Genomic DNA, 21,291 nt, shown 5'->3' on the forward strand with positions numbered 1-21,291 from the left:
CATCTCCTCCATGTGGTCCAGGGCCTCCTGTTGTGCTGGACTCCCCCCTCCAGTCTGCATTGCTGCCTTCCTGTTCCTGGCCATTTTCTCTTTGGTCCTACGTTTACAGTCATGCCAGCGTTTCTTACACTCGGTGACTGTCCGGCGTTCTTCAGCCACACTGTTTATCTTGTCCACAATTTGTTTCCAGATGGCCTCTCTCCTACTGAGTGGCAATTTTAAGGATATGAAAAGTTGGTGCTGGTGTTCCGTGTCGTCAGAGTCCTCAGCTGTGTTGGAGCTGGCAGGTCTTACAATGACCTCTTTCACCAGGATTTCCTGCTCCTCTGCACTGAAGCGACACTTTCTTTTTTTCTTTAACATGTCCTGGTTCCTGTATGCTTCCTCCTGGCTGGTTCCTGGTCTGCTCTCATCCTCCTGGGGTCTGTTGGGGCATCTAGGATCCATTTTGGGTCTCCTCTCCTGTAAGTGCAGTTTTCGCGCAAAAATGTCACGCAATAGCGTGAAAAAAACCGGCGTTTTCACGATTGCGCTGTCGTAAATCGACCCACAGTGATTTGCGTCACTTTTACGTGGGTTTCCCTTACGACAGACCGACGCTGTGTGCGTCACAAAATAATTACTCCCACCTGTTGGTTGCGCCGCCGTACGTCAAAGTATAAATTTGACGCCCGAATGGCGCATCCAAATGGCGTTAGACGGCGCAAATTTTTTTGACGCAAAACTGCGATAGCGCAGTTTTGCGTCAAAAAGTATAAATATGGCCCATAATACTCTTACGTTTTGGCTTCCTTGCCAGATCTTAGCTGTAGACGCTGAAGTGTAGAGTATGGAATGTTTAGTAGTAGACTGATCAAGTTTGCATTGTAAAGCCGAGACCTCTTCTCCCCTTAGCTTATTAACTTTGTCCTTGAAGGACATCGCCTCACCACGGATAAAAGCTTTGTAGGCCCCCCATACTGAAAAGGTAGAAGCTGTACCTATATTTCTAAAGAAAAATTCTTCTATGGCTGAGCAAAGGTTCATGACCCAGCTTACGACTTATCAACCATCGACCAAAGAGGGGGACAGAGTGATCAGAGAAGGGATTCGAGAGTATACCTGATCCATTTCTATCCCACTTATGAGGTACTAGGAAGAAATCAATTCTCAAAGGAGAGTTAAAGCGTTTGGAAAAACAGGCATATTCTCTTCCCTTGGGGGTGGTCAATCCGCAGGGGTCGACCAGAGTGAAGTCTCTGTTCATATTTACTAGGAAGCGTGCTACCCTCAGTTTATTTTGCTGTGTGTTCTGCTGAGAGCAATCCAACCTAATATCTGAATGATGCTGAAGTACCCCGGATTATCAATTATCCATTTAGTGGGAGAAGAATGTTGTAAACCTCCTTGAGGGAAGAGACATCGTCCTGTATTGGGCCATAAAAACAAACAAGATCGATAAGCTGTTTATGGACCACAAGGCTAGCCAATATCCACCTGGCCATAGGGTCTTTCACCACCTGCTACACTTCACCTGGAAAATCGTCTGTGACCTAGATTGCCCCCACTCAACTGCTGTGCTACCTGATGCATAAAATGCATGTGAGACAAAGCAAAGTTTAGATTTTTGGGTTGCTTAGCCACAGCCTTAAGATGGGTCTCTTGGAGAAAAATGATCTGAGTTTTGGCTAACTTAAGCCACACCAGAATGAACTTAAACATGGCCTGATTGTTAATGCCGTTGGCATTGCAAGATGGTACCCTAAAAAATATTGGATTTATGCTTAACGGACATAGAGCACCCACCATGCTCCGTAGTTGAAGCTACTTCCGGGTGACTGTGTGTTGACTAAGTTGGCAGGCATGTAAGAGACCGCAAAAACAACAAGTGATGGACGGAATGCTGAACATTGTCAAACATTCACCCCCAGTCACAGATCTGGGTTTAATCCATCGTTTTTTTGCTGCCCATGCCATTCCAATTTGGACCCAGCCATATGCAAATCAGTCTTGACCCTGTTCCCCATGGGAACAGTCCAGCCCGAACTGCTAGGCCAGGTCTTCCCTGGACTGGAAACAAGCATCCTGGGACCGGTTTCGGGGTCTCACCCCTCATCAGCCAGGCTAGCTTGAATCCAGTGGCATGGGAAGCACGGGACCCACGTCTGGGCATACCCTTCCCACTTAGGGCGACAAATGCAAAAACAACAAGTGATGGACGGAATGCTGAACATTGTCAAACATTCACCCCCAGTCACAGATCTGGGTTTAATCCATCGTTTTTTTGCTGCCCATGCCATTCCAATTTGGACCCATCCATATGCAAATCAGTCTTGACCCTGTTCCCCATGGGAACAGTCCAGCCCGAACTGTTAGGCCAGGTCTTCCCTGGACTGGAAACAAGCATCCTGGGACCGGTTTCGGGGTTTCACCCCTCATCAGCCAGGCTACCTTGAATCCAGTGGCATGGGAAGCACGGGACCCACGTCTGGGCATACCCTTCCCACTTAGGGCGACAAATGCAAAAACAACAAGTGATGGACGGAATGCTGAACATTGTCAAACATTCACCCCCAGTCACAGATCTGGGTTTAATCCATCGTTTTTTTGCTGCCCATGCCATTCCAATTTGGACCCAGCCATATGCAAATCAGTCTTGACCCTGTTCCCCATGGGAACAGTCCAGCCCGAACTGCTAGGCCAGGTCTTCCCTGGACTGGAAACAAGCATCCTGGGACCGGTTTCGGGGTTTCACCCCTCATCAGCCAGGCTAGCTTGAATCCAGTGGCATGGGAAGCACGGGACCCACGTCTGGGCATACCCTTCCCACTTAGGGCGACAAATGCAAAAACAACAAGTGATGGACGGAATGCTGAACATTGTCAAACATTCACCCCCAGTCACAGATCTGGGTTTAATCCATCGTTTTTTTGCTGCCCATGCCATTCCAATTTGGACCCAGCCATATGCAAATCAGTCTTGACCCTGTTCCCCATGGGAACAGTCCAGCCCGAACTGCTAGGCCAGGTCTGGCTGGGTTTGGCTGGGTCCAAACTGGGGTGGCATGGTGAGCAAAAGAACGATGGATTAAACCCAGATCTGTGACTGGGGGTGAGTGTTTGACAATGTTCAGCATTCCGTCCATCACTTGTTGTTTTTGCTATGTAAGAGACCGCACCCTGTCGCTGCAGACTTCCATTTGGAATCTTGCTTGTCCACTTTTCCTGGTACTTCGCAATCCAATCCAAAATGGGGCTGCTTGAAGGAGGACAAGCTGGAGTCCTTATACTTCTCCACCCAGCCGAAATTTGGAGCTGTGTGCTCCAACTACACACGGTTCATCATGGACCCTCGGAGTGAAATGACAACGCTGTGGTCTTGCCTCTCCCTCCCTCCAGCCTGAAACCAAGCAAATATCAACAGACAGTGGGCAGATCCAATAGAGGTACTGCAATAATAGTGACAAGCCCTGTAGCGTTTAGCAGCCCTTCACCCCCATATTGTAGAGCAATACTGCAAACAGCTTTTTCCAGGAGTGCAAAACAAAAGGGGCACTCTTTAATCGAAAAACCGGAACATGGCATGAATAACTGCTAACAACCATTAAGCTTTAATTACAAGTGCTAACAGTAGAAGTGGGGAGGAGGCAGCAAACAGGTAACGCAAGCAAGTAGCTATTTAGCATATAAGAGGAAACTGCAAACGTAACTAGCCACAACCAATTGTGCATTCCAATACACAGCAACTCCAGCACTATAATAAGTTTGAGATTTCAGGCAGTTGAGGGTGGCTTGGGTGGGCTCATTAGGTGCCCCGCAGGTGGATGGAACCCAAGGTGTGTTGCGGAGGCATTCCGTGTAGCAATGCTGCAGCTTGTGACCCACGGGGAGACCTCCGGTATGCCTCCTAGTCTGCTTACAAGCTTAAGGCTGGGCTCCGTCGTCTGTCACTCAACTTACAAGCAGCTATTATCCACCCTCGACATCAAATGAAGCATATTTCATGAAACACCTCGGCAAAAATGCATTCGCTTGGCAAGACTGTAAGAGGCAACAAGCACTGCAGCCACATCACATCTGTCTCGAACCTTGGATCTAGAACATCAGAAACAGTGCAGCAGATCATTTCCCCTGATCAATTGCCAGATCAACTGCCTCACAAGATGAATATGCAAGTGCTATGACAGTGAAATATCAGCCAGCCCCTGGGGAAGGATTTACCAGATCTGACTTTACTGGTCCGCAACACCGGAGCAATTTCTTGATAAATTTGGTATAGGAGGAGATCAACGAGGGAAGACACTGGACAACAATCTTGTGGTGGTTCCTAACCCAGAAAGTGCCTTATGTGGATTCTTCCTTAGCGATGCAACTACATCAAAGTGGCGGCCAACATATCCTATTTTTTCTGCTGCCGGTTTTAAGGGACCGCCAAGGGAGACGCTACATCCAGTAACTGAATGAAGCAAGGCATACAACGACAGCAAAGCTAGAAAGGACTCAGAAGGGCTACATCACAGCCTACCAACCCTATCAATTTCCTCGCCTGGTCAGCTTCACAGAAGTCATCTGAAAATGCCCAAAGGACAAGCAGAGATCTTGTCAAATATCCCAATTCCCCATAGGCACAGCCAACAGCAACAACACACACACCCCGAACGTACTTGGCTCAGGTACCTCTGATTGAGGAATCCTGCATCAAACACTGGGCAAACTTAGGGAAATGGAGATCTCCCAAGAGGAAGTCTATAAAAAGATGAATGATCAATTAGGCCAGATCAATATCCAGCTGCAGGTTTTCAAAGTGCAACATGGAGTCTTTGACTTAAAGGATTTAAAACACAAACAGGATTCCAAAACCCTCAAACTTCAATCCGAACTGTCTGAGCTACAAATGGACCTTGATGATGTTGAAAATAGAGCATGCCGTTCCAATCTGCGGTTCGTCAGGATTCCTGAGGGTCACGGAGATGGCCAGATTGTAATCAAATTAATTACAGATCTCATCAAAAAGCATGTGTGCCCAGAAACTGCTGCCAAAGACATGGACTTTACAATCACTCAGGCGAATCGCATCCCTATACTGCAGCCCTTTAACTCTAAATACCCACAAACCATTTTGGCAAATTTCAGTGACTTCCATATGAAAGACCAAGTTTTGCTCAATGCCATTAGGGGTAAAAATGTACCATACTACAGAAAACTACTCCTTCAGAAGTGTTTTGGATATGTCACTATCCACTGTTTGGCAACGTGAGGAGTTCAAAGGACTGATTGACAATTTCAAGAATCAAGGGGCCCGGCAGGCTATTATCTAGCAATCCAAATTGACAGTCTCAATTTTTCACTGAGTGGACCAGGCAAAGGACTTTCTACACTCTATTTAAAAAGCTTGAGAAGAGAAGAGAGGGAGGGGTGGGGCATGTAATATATGATGTAACACTCCAAAATTAGCTATAGTTACAAGCTCAATGTATACTGAACTGGTTCTTTCTGATCTCTCGCTGTGTAGACTTATTTGTTAAATCCGGTTGCGTAGCAGACTGCGACTCCCTCCGTGTTGGCAGTCTCACGAGTGCCATGTCAGAGCACTCATTTAGGAGAAAGGGTAGGGTGCGGTGGTGCACTCCAAGATGGGTGGGAGGTTACTTTAGACTGAGCCCAGGATGGGTGGGGCTCAAGGGGCAGAGCGAGCAGGGTGAGGGCAGATGGTCACTTTAGGTCAGGAAAATCCAGGTAAAGAGGTCTGCAATTGTATTGTCTTACCAAGCAGAGTTAGGAGTGAATGGCCTCAGCAGGAATCTTGGAGTCGGGGATCGCAAATGGCTTGTGAGAAGGCAAAACTAACTTCCATGTCTATTAAGGGTCAGGCCAGCTGGGTGTTAGCAAGTTAAGCTTTTTGAGAGGGTCAGGAGGCAGCCATCTAAGCCAGTATAAATCCCCTAACCATAAAAATTGGTGTAAAATGACAGACTGATTCAAGAAGGATTCAATAGGGATTTTAAGCATGAATTTAGGGTTGATCACTAAGATTACTTTTTCCCTTGTAAATAGGAGAAGTGGATATATCACATTTAATGCTTACATTTCCCCTACTCTCCTTGCTGATGTAAGGGCCAGGAGAAGTGCTGTCTTTCAACAGATACGGCATAAGCTGACATGACTGATAGAAAGAAAAAAATCTATTCCTAAATAATACAGGACCTGTCGACAGAAAAAGTTCTATACTGATGACCCACATGAGCAATGTATTTATTGCCTTGATCCAGTGCACGAGGCTTTGTGCTATGACATTTGTAAAATCTTTCCATCCAAGACATGGGGTTTCCAGAGCTGTAGTTAAAGTCTAAAGTGCCAACAGCCACATCCTCATAGGAAAAAAGGGAATTTACGCTGGAAAACACTGCAGAAAGGACAAACATCAACCAATACAAAAAACTGTGGGAAAATCCAGAATCTTTTCCATTCCGACTGAACATCTGTCCTTACAGGTGACTTCTCATTCATCCTCATGGACAATGAAGAAAAAGCCTCCGTTGTCTTCAACCTCATTGATGACATCACCATTGTCAATTACGGGGAGAGTGTCCTCGATGACCAGGCCACTGTTGATGATGAAGGCTCATTCTGCAGCAAGACCATTGTCGACCACAACACTGTAAAACCACCCAAAGGATGACTATCTTTCCACTGTTGATGAAGACTCCATCGATTGTGACTGCATCGACGAAGACCCATCTTTCACCACTGATGGCAAACCTAGGAACAATGCCTGCTATCTAATCCAAGAAAGTAAACTGAAGATGACTTCTTTGATAATAGTGTTGACAATAGATTTTTCAATGTCACTTACCTTTTTCCGCTAAAAGGTGGTGGCAAGCCTACCAACCCAGATTATGGACTCTGAACTGCAGGAAGATCTCAGGGACTGAGATCCCTCGGAGGCAGCCTCTAGTCCTATGCAGCTAGATGTGCATTATATACCTAGGTTTGAGGAAGAAGCCTTAGATGAAGAGGACGCCTATGAGGATTATGAGTGTCAGCCAAGGACCTTCATATCTGACATCCTATGTTAGTGAAATGGACCTCATTGTTATTTTAAGGAACAAGAAGTCATGCAGGCACCTGTTTCATTTTTGTCAAATTTGCACTACATCCTGGATAATTTTCAAAGATCGCTTCTGCAGCAACCTGCTAGGCAACCTATGCCTGCCCTACCTGCGGCCCTAGCTATACCTATTTCACCTATGTCTCCACCTTTGACACCTACGCCCTCTCCACCATCTCCACCTCCTTTACTTCCTATGGGCCTACTTCCCAGAGCTGTCACACAACTACTGGTCCTGTCAACACTTAAAGGCATGCAGGATGAAGACCTATTAGATTCTAAGTATTTAAAAGAAGGTGAAATCCCGTATGGAAATGACAGAGGCACTGATGAATGGGACACCTATATCTTACCCAAGGATGATGATACATTGCCCATCTAAGCAGAATTGCCTCCAGACAATATAGCCTGTTTTCATGCTCTGATAGAGAGGGCAGCAAAGAAATTCAATCTCCCAATGGCTTCGGTGGAGCAGAAATTCTTCCTTTATGACTTTAAAGAACAGACACATAAAACAATAAGGACCATACCCCCACTGGACTTTGTATGATCAGAAGGCCTAACATTGATGAGGATGCTGACCATGGTTTAAGTAGAGGGCCCCAGATTCAGCTTCCTTGTGCCTTAACACCAACATGCAGCAAGACTTTGTTATGTCAGAGGCCAAAAGCAGATCTAAGAATTGAATCACATCATTGCCAGGACCTCTTGCCAGACAGTCAGCGAATGATAATCTGGGCCACAGAGTTACAACATCAATCATTCTGATAAAGAAGACACCAGGAAAATGGAGGCCTATTCTAATCCTCGGAAAGCTGAACAAGCTCCTGGAAAAATAGTCTTTTTTCATAGCAACGCTCCAAGTCATCCTCCTGATGCTCCTAGAAGTAAGGAAATTACCTGACCTTTATGGAACTTCAGCATTAGTATTTCCACATTCCTATAAAATGAAAGCACAGTAAATATCTCCACTTTAAGTTGCAAGTAGCACTTTTAATTCAAGACACTTTCATTTGGTCCTAAATCTGCAACCTGAATATCCATCAAGTGTCTAGCAGCAATTGCAGCCTTTCTCATAAGACAGGGTCACCAAGTGTACCCATACTCGGACGAGTGGCTCATGAAGGCTCCATACATGGAAGAGACAAAGGCTTCTATGGCCGCCTACATCAATCAGTTTCACAGGTTAGGGCTGACACTAAACATTGATTAGTCCTCTATGTACCCACTAATGAAACTTTAAATCTCGGAGCAATACTCAACATGCAAATGGGAAAGAAATTTCCTTCTGTGAACAAAACATTGAAGCTCCAAGCAATGGTCGATGGGCAGTAGTCGAGCGCTTTGCATGACATCGATCCTGTTACATAGGTAATTGCACTTTTTCCGGTTACATGGATAATTGCACTTTTGCCAATACTATACTGCAAGCAAACTTTTATTTCCCTTTGTGTGTCTGCTTTGCGTTGATGGTGGCCGTCGGCTCGCTTATGTGAAACTTTTACTTTTCAGTTTATATGGCAAGAAAAGTCCGGTTAGTTATGTGAAACTGTTTTACTTTTCATTTTCAATTTATGTGGCAAGAAAAGTCCGGTTAGGAGTTTACCTTGCTAGTAGCTCTAACTCAAGCAAACACAAGACCCATTGCATTGCAAATGCTTGTTTTCTATGGTGGCCTCAAGGGGAGGAGAATGAGAGCTCGGCACTTCCACCCATTGGCTGAAATTTGAGTTGTTTCAGATGAGGTGGATGTGCTATTAAACACACACAGTTGTTGAAGCCTATGATAATTTTCACAATGTTTACTGCTGATTAGAGTAAGCAGGGATACCCAGCCTCACAACAGGGAAATATTCAAGCCTATGAATATATGAACTAATACAAGCTGGATAACGTGAGCACCACTGAGTAGGGTAACAACTGTCATCTGTATCTGTGAACAGCACCAAGAGACCAGACTGGAGATAAACATGCACTCTACAAATACACCTGTTATGTTTTGTCAACAGCATACTGAAAACAATAACACGTATTAATTAGCTGTTGATTTGCATGTTTATTGAAAAACAAAATCTAATTACAATTTAATAACTATCATAGTCTGGCAGGTATATACGTAAAAATTCAAAACAAAGCAAATACTGCATCATGTGTCATTAAAACATACAGAATGTAGTAATGTTGTATTTTCTAATACAATTTCTGTAAATATTGAAGTCCATAATTTGTATTTTACTTGCTTTGTTTGCTGTAACTTTCAGATGCAAAGTGAGAATGAAAAGAACTTTAAGGACTAACTGAAACTTGTTTGAAGGTATCCCAGTTTTGGAATTTGCGACTTTCATGGTGTAGGTAGGTCAATAACTATTGGTGGATTTACTGGTTGATAATTCACAGTGCATATTGATGAATTTACATAAGTAGTTGTTCCATCGGCCATTACTCCATAACCTAGTAAAAAGAGAAAAGCAGTGGTTACCTTCACTATGAAACTGGCACTCCAAGTATGAATTGTACTGGTACTTAGAAAAACATATGTGCTTCCTGGTAACCCACATGCGTAAAAAAATCAATCAGAATGCTCCATTTGAAGGCTGTAGCTACTGTTACAGGCGCGATCAGTAAGCATTCCTCGGCTGACAACTATCTTGGATATTTCACTTTTTGTGGTTTCACTATGGACAGGTTGCAGGCAGCACTGTATTCCACACTTTGCTATCCACTTTCTCCTTTGTCACTGTACGGCTGTGTTACCCATTTCAACCTAGTGCTTGAGATTCATTGTTTTTATGTTTATAATGCCTGTCCGTCCCACGGAGCATTGTTCCTTTAACATCATTTTGCCTGGTCGCTGTACCTTACACTGCTGTCATGACTGGAATCTATTTTTTTTCATATTGCTTCACAGTTCATCGGTCTTTTAGCAATCAGTCATGGCATGCAACTGCTGTCCTCGTTTTTTGATGTTTTAGAGCTACACTGTGTTTTTTTTAAATTGCTTTATTATTTTCTCCCTTCAGATCCCCGCCCAACTCCCAGGGTGTTAACATCATTTTGATTGTGTTAATGTTAAGATTGTTTTGCTTTTGTTCGAATCACCGATTGTAATCACATGTTGCACTACAACCCTCGACGTTCTTTAAATAGGGCTAAGGTTTGCTGCCTGCTAACACTGGAGCTGTTAAGACTTCTTCACCTAAGTGCTGAGCCCTTTTTTGGCTATTTGAGGTACTTCATGCTTAGATCGCCATAACTTTTTTCCACATAAGGTATCCATGCTAAATTTGTGCCCTTCTTTCCTGAACATCATGGGGATTGCATTGGTACCCGTAGTTTGTGAATTCCTCTGGAGTGGACAGAGAGAGGAAACAGGCAAATATAGCTAGATTTTGAGGTTTTTATTTTAAGGCAAAATAGGAAAAAAGTGCTCTGAAAAAAAGTGAGTCTTTTGTTCCAAAAAATGGCATCAATAAAAGGTTAGCTGTTCTAAAGTCACAATCTTCAAGCTTTCAGCAACATGCAGAGCTGAATCAAAAAACATATATTTGTTTTACCACAGTTTTGGCATTTTTCCAAGAAGTTGATTTTCTTTCCAAACTTTTGGACTGTCCACCTACTTCCATGTTTATGGTGGAAACCAGCGTGAAACACATAGGTGATCCCAGAAAGCTACAGATTTCCTAAAAGGAAACATAGAGCCAGATGTACGAAAATGCAATTTTGCATTTCTTAAATAGCAACTTCATAGAAATCGCTATTTAAGAAATGGAAAACGCTATGTACAAAGATACCAATTTCCTAACAGCGATTCCTACAAAGTAGGAATCGCTATTAAGAAATAGGTATTAAGAAATCCCATTGCATTTGAGTCAATGGGTCAGTTTTGCGATTAAGAAATCGCTATTTATGAAATGCAAAACAAGGGATGGCAATGGGAAAAAGGCACCCTTTGGTGCACCCCAAAAACAGGGGTGCACCTGTAGAGCACACATATGCCAAAAGGACACGTGTGTGATCTACTGCAATAAAAAAAAGCGCATCTAGGTCCTTTTTAGGGTCAAGCGTGCAAGCACTCTTGCCTGTTGTAACTTCTGTTTTTAATGCTTCATTTTTATTGGTGCATTTTGTGAAATGTCCCTCCTTTGTGTGTTGAGTTCCTTCCCAGGCAATTTCACTAAGTGAAGATTTTGTTGGCATCATACTACGTCATGCTTCCTCTAGTTACAGCGTGTGATGGTCCCTCCTCCGGTTTCGGTTTGCCTTTCATCCCTGCCTTTCATCCCAGCCGCGATCCTTTCTTGACATTCACGCAGGGAGCCAATAACTCTTGCGGTCACGCTAATGGCAGCAGTGCCACTTTGAATTGATTTGCTTATGTCACTGTTTTACTTTTCATTTTCAATTTATGTAGCAAGAAAAGTGCAGTGAGGAACTTACAACGCTAATACCTGTAACTCGAGCAATCGCGAAACCCATTGCCTTGCATTTGCTTGTTTTCAATTGCACCTGGTTACCACCGACTTCAAGTCGGTGGTATTTGCATCTCCAAAATGCCCAAATTGCATTTTGGAAATGAATAGTGTATCAGAATAGGAAATGCAAATAGGAAATCCCTATTTGCATTTCCTCTTCTGGGATTCGCAAATTGCGATTTCTACAGGGTAGAAATTGCAATTTGCTGTTCCTTAAAGGGCTTTGTACATTAGAAAAGCCCAGTTTGTATTTTTTAACGGCCCGAAATACCGATTTGCACCGTTAAGAAATGCAAACAGGCTTCATACATCTGGCCCAAAATTCGGAATTCAGTAAGAGATCATTTGTGTAGATTCCACAGGTTTTTCCCAAAGAAACTAACCATTGAAATGAAAAAATATTAAAAATGAGGAGTAAGAAAATGCCATTTGTGACAACGTTTTCATCTGTAACTTCTTTTCATGGTGGCTGATTTACACAAACAATACACTATTATGACCGCTAGACTCTTCTTGTTGCGGTGATAGATAAAGGGTTTCTAAAGAACAGCGAGGTACCCAGATTCAGCAACTGAGCTGCACTTTACAATGGGTTTTCATCGTGTGCTGAGTATAGAACAATGTACCGAGAGAAAAATGGGTGAAAATCTCTGAAATCTGAGCAGAGACACAAATTTCCTACCACCCAGAATTCTCCAAAGTTTCCCAATAAAAATGCCACCCAACATCTAGGTACTCCGAGTGCCCGCAACAAGAAATGGCCCAAAACACAACATGGACCCATTGCATTTTTTACTGAAAGCTGACCTTTTTTGCAATGTGGCTATCTGCGGATTTTGATGAGTAGCTCAGCGAGCACATAGAGAAATGTTAAGTTCCAATAACGCTGATACTTCAGGATAGCTTGAAGAAAATATTTATTTAAGTCATGACACAACCACCAACCACCAACTTCCGGGGACAGTGACTAGACTCCAACTGTCTTTTTTGGTTCAAACTCTGGCACCCTGAATGCACGGAATGTAATGAGTCATTATGACATCCCTGACGTTCCATTCATAGCAACGATCAGTGACAGATCTTAAACACAGCACACCTTCCTCCTTACAAATTTATAAATATACATTTTTGTTCAAAAGAATTGTTAACCATAACAACTTGGTGCTGGATATTATAGTATACCAAAGTTGGTAAAAGACAAAGCATTTAAATTTAAATTTGAAGGAGAAAAAAAAAATCTAAACGCATTAAACAATTTACTATCTTTCTGAAGCCAATAAATGTACACTGTTATGCCATTCTTGATATAATTGCCATTACTTTAATGGATTTCCGTCTATTATATAGTTTTTATGCTAATAAGGCTTGAATTTCTACCTTTTAAATAAAACATCTTCAGAACAATCTGAACAATCAATGTCATGTTAATCTATTTGCATATTTGGGATGAAAGAATCATTCACTTTTGTCAGTCTAGACATGTTCTAAACTTCTCCTGAGTCCAAAACTGCCACATTTCTTTTTATGGGGACTATTAAAAAAGATCCCATACATTTTGAATGTCCTTTCTTCACTTTACCTGGTCTTCTTACCATCACTTTGCCATTTAACATCATTTACACAATTTTTGACACCATTTATATTTATTTTCGTGAATCACTTCATGCATATTCAATCTTTCTTCAGGCATATGGTTGTCTAGTTTTGTACTCATATTTAACCTCACAGGATTATGTTTGCAATGTGGTTTCCACCCTCTGAATGAAGCAAAAGGAGATATGTATGTCATCTCATTTGCTGTTATCAGATGTGCCCACTAAGGGCCTCATTCCGACCCTGGCGGTCATGGACCGCCAGGGCCGGGGACGGAGGAAGCACCGCCAACAGGCTGGCGGTGCTTCAGGGGCAATTCTGACCGCGGCGGTAAAGCCGCGGTCAGAAAAGGGAAACCAGCGGTTTCCCGCCGGTTTTCCCCTGCCCCAGGGAATCCTCCATGGTGGCGCTGCAAGCAGCGCCGCCATGGGGATTCCGACCCCCTTCCCGCCAGCCTGTTCCTGGCGGTTTACACCACCAGGAAGAGGCTGGCGGGAACAGGTGTCATGGGCCCCCTAACAGGGCCCCATTAAGATTTTCAGTGTCTGCAAAGCAGACACTGAAAATCGCGACGGGTGCCACTGCACCCGTCGCACACCAGCAACACCGCCGGCTCCATTCGGAGCCGACTTCATCGTTGCTGGGGCTTTCCCGCTGGGCGGGCGGGCGTCCTTTTGGCGGTCGCCCGCCTGCCCAGCGGGAAAGTCAAAATGACAGCCGCGGTCATTTGACCGCAGTACGGTCTTTTGGCGGTCTCCGCCCGGCGGGCGGCGCCCGCCGCCCGCCGGGGTCGGAATGACCCCCTAAGTCTCTCTCAACACATCTTTAAAAGATTTCTTACTCAGGAAAGCAAGTTGTGCACAACTCTTCACTATTTTATTCATGCTTTCAGCTAAACTATTAGCTTGTGTTTGAAGTGTGTTATGGACAAATCCTTGATATTGGAAAAGTTATTTAATATTGCCGATACCTCTTTCATGTCTGGCCAACTTTTCACAATGAATTCTTTTAAACCTAAGAATCCAGAATCATTTGAGTTAGCACTCTACGTTCTTTGTCCCCCAACACTGCTTCACACACCCAACTCACTGTTTCCTCTGCACAATTCTCAGTGTTTACACAACGTTTCTCTTCTTGCTTAATTTGTAATCTTTATAGGCAATCTGCCACCCCATTTTGTGATCCTGGCACAAACTCAATATTGAAATTGTAGTTGGACAAGCCTTCAGTCCAACACCTAATCCTAGGAGAGAAATTCTCCATATACCTACAGAGGAAAACGAGAATAAGTGGTCTATGATCTGATTGAACAGTGAAAGGTATTCCCCACAAAAAAAATGTAAAGTGTATTGCCCAATACACAACTAACGCCTCTCGCTCAATAAATTAGTACCTTTCTTCAGCTCCTTTCAATAAGCAAGAGGCAAAAGCCACTACTTTTAAGTCTCCATTAACCACTTGAGCTAAAACTGCACCTAATCTTTTGAGGATGGCATCAGTTGAAAGCATTGTTTTGTTTTGTTAATATCAAAGTGCCCTAAAGTTGGTAACTTTCCAATGCTATTTTTGATGTTTTTGAAAGCTTGGTCACTCTCAATTGAAGTGAGATATTTTTTTCAGTAAGATCCTCAATGGTAGAAAAAACTGGCAAAATGTTGAATACATTTTTAACAGATTTCTGCTAACCTTAGAAATGAGCACACTTGATCTTTATTCTGAGTTTCATGGGCATCTACAATACTGGTTGCTAAATCAATCTTTGGATTTATCCCTTCTCCTGAAATGGTATGTCCCAAATAAGTCACTGATGTTACCCTAAATTTACATTTCGCTTTTTTATGACCACACCAGAATCCTGTAACCTTTCTAAAACTTTCCATAATATTTCACATTGCTTCTGTTGGTCTTTCCAATACACTAATATTTGTCCTGAATAACACTTTGACTAGTCCACTTAAAACTTTCTTCATAACCCTTTAAAAACATGCAGAAGCTGAAGCTACACCTAACAGCATTCAAATGAATCTGAATGCTCCTAAAGGAATCACAAATAACGTCATAGTTCTACAGTCAGGATGGAGCATAACCTGGTGGTAAGCAGAGGACAGGTCTATAACACTTAATATGTTTGCATCCTTTATTTATGATAGTGTTTCAGAAATATGCACCAGCAGCTGGCTGTCTACTCATATGTGCTTATTTAACTCTCTCAAATCGATACACATTCAAATCTCTTTGCCACCATCCTTGGGGGACAATACTATAGGAACCAGCCATCCTGAACTCTCAGCCTACTCAATGATACCTTCATCTTTAAGGTTTTTAATTTCTAGCTCCAACTGGGCCATCATGATGTGAGGAACCTTCCTTAGTTTAGATACACATAGCACAGCACCATCTTTCAGAACAATCATATGTTTAAAGTTTTCAATATTCCTAATTTATCTCCATATAATCCCTGTGACCATCTTTATCTGAATTTTTACTAAAACGTTTACCCTCATTTACTGTTCCATCCAGACACAAACTGTCTTTCCTTTTATCATCACGCATTTCCTGTACCCACATATTTGTGTTTTCCATGCCTTCAGCTGTTGGCATTGCAGCTCTCAAACTGGTATTCTTCGCAAGTAATTTATCTTGCACCTTAACGTCATTTGTGCATCTCACTATTTAATCCCTAACTAAAGAATCAGTGAGATAGTCAAATTCACATGTTAACGAAGGTTTTTAACGCTGCCATTTAGGTACCAGTTTTCTACTTTTTCTTTGCATTCTCGTAAAGAATTGGTGACTCTCCAACATAACATTAATTCTTGACGCAAGATGTTTTTCTAGCTTCATAACCAACACACCATATACATTGTTAGGTTCACCTTCACCATTCCCAATAGCAATCTCATCAAGACTTTTATATACATTCCTGCCTTCAATCCCCCAAATTATGTAATGAAATGGCTTGTTTGTGAATAGCTGAAAACCTTTCACCCTCAATAACAAGTAAATATGAAGCAAATATCTGTTTTAATCTCTTCCATGGCAATACAGTATCAGACTAAATTAAGAAGGCTCTGACATATTAGCACTTGACAACGTTTGTGAGTTCTAGATGCCTCTAGCAATCCCTGAAATTATCGCACACATTATAAATTGTCTAGAACATTAACGGGTCAAATATGAAGGTAAACTATATATAATGTGGCGTGTACATCACCACTGTTACTAAATAGTAGTGTATTGGAGACAGTAATACGTAACAGTAATACAAAACAAAATGCACTCACAATTACCAGGGGGCGCTCGTTCCCGAATACTAGACATTTAGTTATAGTAGTATCAAGAGCGAGATGTGCACATAAAAAATCAGTGACCCAATGTATGGCTCCACAGAAAACTCTACAGAGACTCTTGCCGCTCAGGGATTACCAATGACATACACATTTCGAGCTATGCTTTTAAGATGAGTTATAGACATCTTTTCTGTAGCCAAATATAACACAACCATTGACAGTCCTCTCAATGGATGATTTCTTCCACTTCCCCACCTACTAAGAGGCGTACTCAGGATCTTCTTGATACAAGTAAATCTAAGACGGGAATGGATCAGAAAATGGTTTGTAATACACTCAAATGTGCCTGTTTGTGGATTTGCAGAAACTCCTAGGACTTTCCCCAACCACCTGGTGAGATCTACTCATATGAAACCCTCTTTGTCAGTAAATCCTTCTAGCAGTAGAAAACCAAGTTCTGTGTATTGAAAACGTTTTCACGTAGAAAAGCCACTTTGTGCCTGTAAGTCAGACTTGAATGTACACAGCTTAGTGAATTTGTCCCACAGAGAAATTGAAAAAATAGAAGTGTTCATAAAAGATTAACAGTCTGCGATTTCTAAAATATCCACGTAGTTTTTCAAAGGCTATCATCACATTTACCCCCTCGCCTTCCAGGGTAAGAGTGCACTTGGAAAATTCTCACATACTTTAAAATTATACGCAGGTTCTTGATACATATGAGTTGGTGGTTGATTTTTAATAGCCCTCATTGGCAATGTTAAGTTCCAACAATGTCGATACTTCAAGAAAGCTAGAAGAAAGTTTTTATTTAAGTCATGACACAACCATTAACCTCCAGGGACAGCAACTAGACTCCAAATTTCTTTTGTGGTTCAAACTCTGGCACCCTGGATGCACTGAATGTCATAAGTCATTATGACATTCCTAACATTCCATGCATAGCAACGATCAGTGCCAGATCCTAAACACATCCAGAAACCTAGAAAACCTGAACATTTGTGAAAACTATACACTCGTGGGAATCCACGGTGGGGTGACTTGCTTGGCTCTCACTATGGTTTTCAACCCAGAAGCTATTGCAAACCTCACCACTTTGACGAAAACATAGACTTTCCTCACATTTCTGGACTTTGCGGGGAGCCATAAATTTCCTACTACCAAAGATTCCTCCACATCTCCAATAAAAATGGTATCACATTTCTGTGGGTGGGTCTCATGCCCGTATTAGGAAAGGGCCCAAGGCATAACATGGATGCATCAAATATTTCCACTGAAAATGTACCCTTTTTTACAATGTTGGTAGCTGTGGATTCTGGTTCGCAGCTCAGCCAGTATCTGGGGAAACCAGGCAAACCTGGACACTTTTGAATGCTAGATACCCGGGGAAATATTGGGTGGGGTAACTTGCACAGCCATCCTCAGGTTTTCCTACCTAGAAGCCATTGAAAACCTCAAACTTTGACAAAAAAGCACACATTTTCTTTACATTTCTCTGAGTCTGAAATCAGTGGATCCATAAATTTCGTACTACCAAGAGATACCACAAAACTTCCAATAATAACAGCACCTCATTTGTGCGGGTCGGCCAAGAGATGGTGACACAAAAAGGCCATAAAGCACTACACACAGAGAACAGTGATAGAGAGAACAGTGATAGAGGTAGCTGCGGTATTTGGGGCTGTGCTCAGCCACCACCCATGGAAACCTACCAACCACATACATTTTTTAAATCTAACATTCGGGGGATTCCAGGGTGGTGTGTTTTGCATGTATCCCACAAGGTTCTTACCTACGATACCCTGCAAACATCAAACTTTGCCTAAAATGATGGATGGTTTGGGGGTAGGGGTCATCGTTTTATATAAAAAAATATTCCTGCCATCCACTGGGTGTTCTGCCCCCCAGGGCCAAATATTGGGGCAGATCCACTGTCTGCCTCCCCGGAGGAGGTGCAGAAAGACTGGTTTGTTCCTTTTGGGGCAGAGAGTATTGCCAAACCCAGAGTGCAATACCCGCACCACAAATGCAAAATCTCTGCGGTCTAGTAGGCTTTGTATCCTTCACAAGGGGCTAATTTGGAGCAACCTCCCCAATTCTGACAAACCTCCTATCTGCCACCTGGGGAAAGAAAGACAATATTGCCCCTTTTGGAGTGGGGTTATAGCTCGATTTGAATTGGGTGTAGTCTGGAACATAGAATAAGGAATTTTGTTATCCATTAATATTGTAGCCAAAATATAAGGGACAAAAAGATTGAAAGGCAAGAGCACATAGTGAAGTATAAATTTATTATTTTTAACTCCACAACCACACACCTTGAAGATGTATATATTGTTAATATATATATCTATATGTGTGTGTGTAAAATTATCTATGGAAAATCTATACATACTTACCCGTTGATATTTTAATCCTCAATATTATATTTTGCGACAACATTAAGGTATAACGATATTACCCTCTCAATAATCAGGGCCTGTACCTTTAAAGGGTATTTTAATGTTATATCTAACATCTGCTTTTCATCTCTGCATGGTGAGCAACTTGGCCACTTGCAGTTACTTTAAAAGTATGTCCAAATAACACCTTAGAATTAAGGTGCATCCTTGCAGTCATTTCATACCATTTCCTTTTCCCATCCTGTGCGTTTTAGTATGAATTATATTTTATATACATGAGTTTCTATATATGTATTTTCGCCTTCACTGCGTATGTATGTTTGGCCTGCCCAAGACAGCCCCGCTGTCCTTGTCATGCCCATGGGCCGCCCCTTTTGCAGTAGAGTTTCACAGGGATATATCATGCTCTTTCTAATTAATGTTTTACCAATTTCCAGGGATAGCCATTCTCTTTCTCCATTCGGAGCCGACTTCATCGTTGCTGGGGCTTTCCCGCTGGGCGGGCGGGCGTCCTTTTGGCAGTCGCCCGCCTGCCCAGCGGGAAAGTCAAAATGACAGCCGCGGTCATTTGACCGCGGTACAGTCTTTTGGCGGTCTCCGCCCGGCGGGCGGCGCCCGCCGCCCGCCGGGGTCGGAATGACCCCCTAAGTCTCTCTCAACACATCTTTAAAAGATTTCTTACTCAGGAAAGCAAGTTGTGCACAACTCTTCACTATTTTATTCATGCTTTCAGCTAAACTATTAGCTTGTGTTTGAAGTGTGTTATGGACAAATCCTTGATATTGGAAAAGTTATTTAATATTGCCGATACCTCTTTCATGTCTGGCCAACTTTTCACAATGAATTCTTTTAAACCTAAGAATCCAGAATCATTTGAGTTAGCACTCTACGTTCTTTGTCCCCCAACACTGCTTCACACACCCAACTCACTGTTTCCTCTGCACAATTCTCAGTGTTTACACAACGTTTCTCTTCTTGCTTAATTTGTAATCTTTATAAGCAATCTGCCACCCCATTTTGTGATCCTGGCACAAACTCAATATTGAAATTGTAGTTGGACAAACCTTCAGTCCAACACCTAATCCTAGGAGAGAAATTCTCCATATACCTACAGAGGAAAACGAGAATAAGTGGTCTATGATCTGATTGAACAGTGAAAGGTATTCCCCACAAAAAAAATGTAAAGTGTATTGCCCAATACACAACTAACGCCTCTCGCTCAATAAATTAGTACCTTTCTTCAGCTCCTTTCAATGAGCAAGAGGCAAAAGCCACTACTTTTAAGTCTCCATTAACCACTTGAGCTAAAACTGCACCTAATCTTTTGAGGATGGCATCAGTTGAAAGCATTGTTTTGTTTTGTTAATATCAAAGTGCCCTAAAGTTGGTAACTTTCCAATGCTATTTTTGATGTTTTTGAAAGCTTGGTCACTCTCAATTGAAGTGAGATATTTTTTTCAGTAAGATCCTCAATGGTAGAAAAAACTGGCAAAATGTTGAATACATTTTTAACAGATTTCTGCTAACCTTAGAAATGAGCACACTTGATCTTTATTCTGAGTTTCATGGGCCTCTACAATACTGGTTGCTAAATCAATCTTTGGATTTATCCCTTCTCCTGAAATGGTATGTCCCAAATAAGTCACTGATGTTACCCTAAATTTACATTTCGCTTTTTTATGACCACACCAGAATCCTGTAACCTTTCTAAAACTTTCCATAATATTTCACATTGCTTCTGTTGGTCTTTCCAATACACTAATATTTGTCCTGAATAACACTTTGACTAGTCCACTTAAAACTTTCTTCATAACCCTTTAAAAACATGCAGAAGCTGAAGCTACACCTAACAGCATTCAAATGAATCTGAATGCTCCTAAAGGAATCACAAATAACGTCATAGGTCTACAGTCAGGATGGAGCATAACCTGGTGGTAAGCAGAGGACAGGTCTATAACACTTAATATGTTTGCATCCTTTATTTATGATAGTGTTTCAGAAATATGCACCAGCAGCTGTCTGTCTACTCATATGTGCTTATTTAACTCTCTCAAATCGATACACATTCAAATCTCTTTGCCACCATCCTTGGGGGACAATACTATAGGAACCAGCCATCCTGAACTCTCAGCCTACTCAATGATACCTTCATCTTTAAGGTTTTTAATTTCTAGCTCCAACTGGGCCATCATGATGTGAGGAACCTTCCTTAGTTTAGATACACATAGCACAGCACCATCTTTCAGAACAATCATATGTTTAAAGTTTTCAATATTCCTAATTTATCTCCATATAATCCCTGTGACCATCTTTATCTGAATTTTTACTAAAACGTTTACCCTCATTTACTGTTCCATCCAGACACAAACTGTCTTTCCTTTTATCATCACGCATTTCCTGTACCCACATATTTGTGTTTTCCATGCCTTCAGCTGTTGGCATTGCAGC

The 21,291-nt window shown here is 42.2% G+C and overlaps 1 protein-coding gene across 1 annotated transcript in view; it reads right to left on the reverse strand.

Moving 5' to 3' along the window:
- Positions 1-9,125: 9,125 nt before the first annotated feature.
- The window catches only part of MPPED1 (metallophosphoesterase domain containing 1), a 716,237-nt gene continuing 704,071 nt past the window's right edge, over positions 9,126-21,291 (reverse strand). Inside the window, exon 7 of the mRNA XM_069230050.1 lies at positions 9,126-9,537. Within this exon, the coding sequence (XP_069086151.1) occupies positions 9,428-9,537 (110 nt within the window). The 3' untranslated portion in view covers positions 9,126-9,427. The remainder of the gene's footprint in view (positions 9,538-21,291) is intronic.

Source organism: Pleurodeles waltl, chromosome 4_1 (genome assembly GCF_031143425.1).
Source record: "Pleurodeles waltl isolate 20211129_DDA chromosome 4_1, aPleWal1.hap1.20221129, whole genome shotgun sequence".
NCBI lineage: Eukaryota > Metazoa > Chordata > Amphibia > Caudata > Salamandridae > Pleurodeles > Pleurodeles waltl.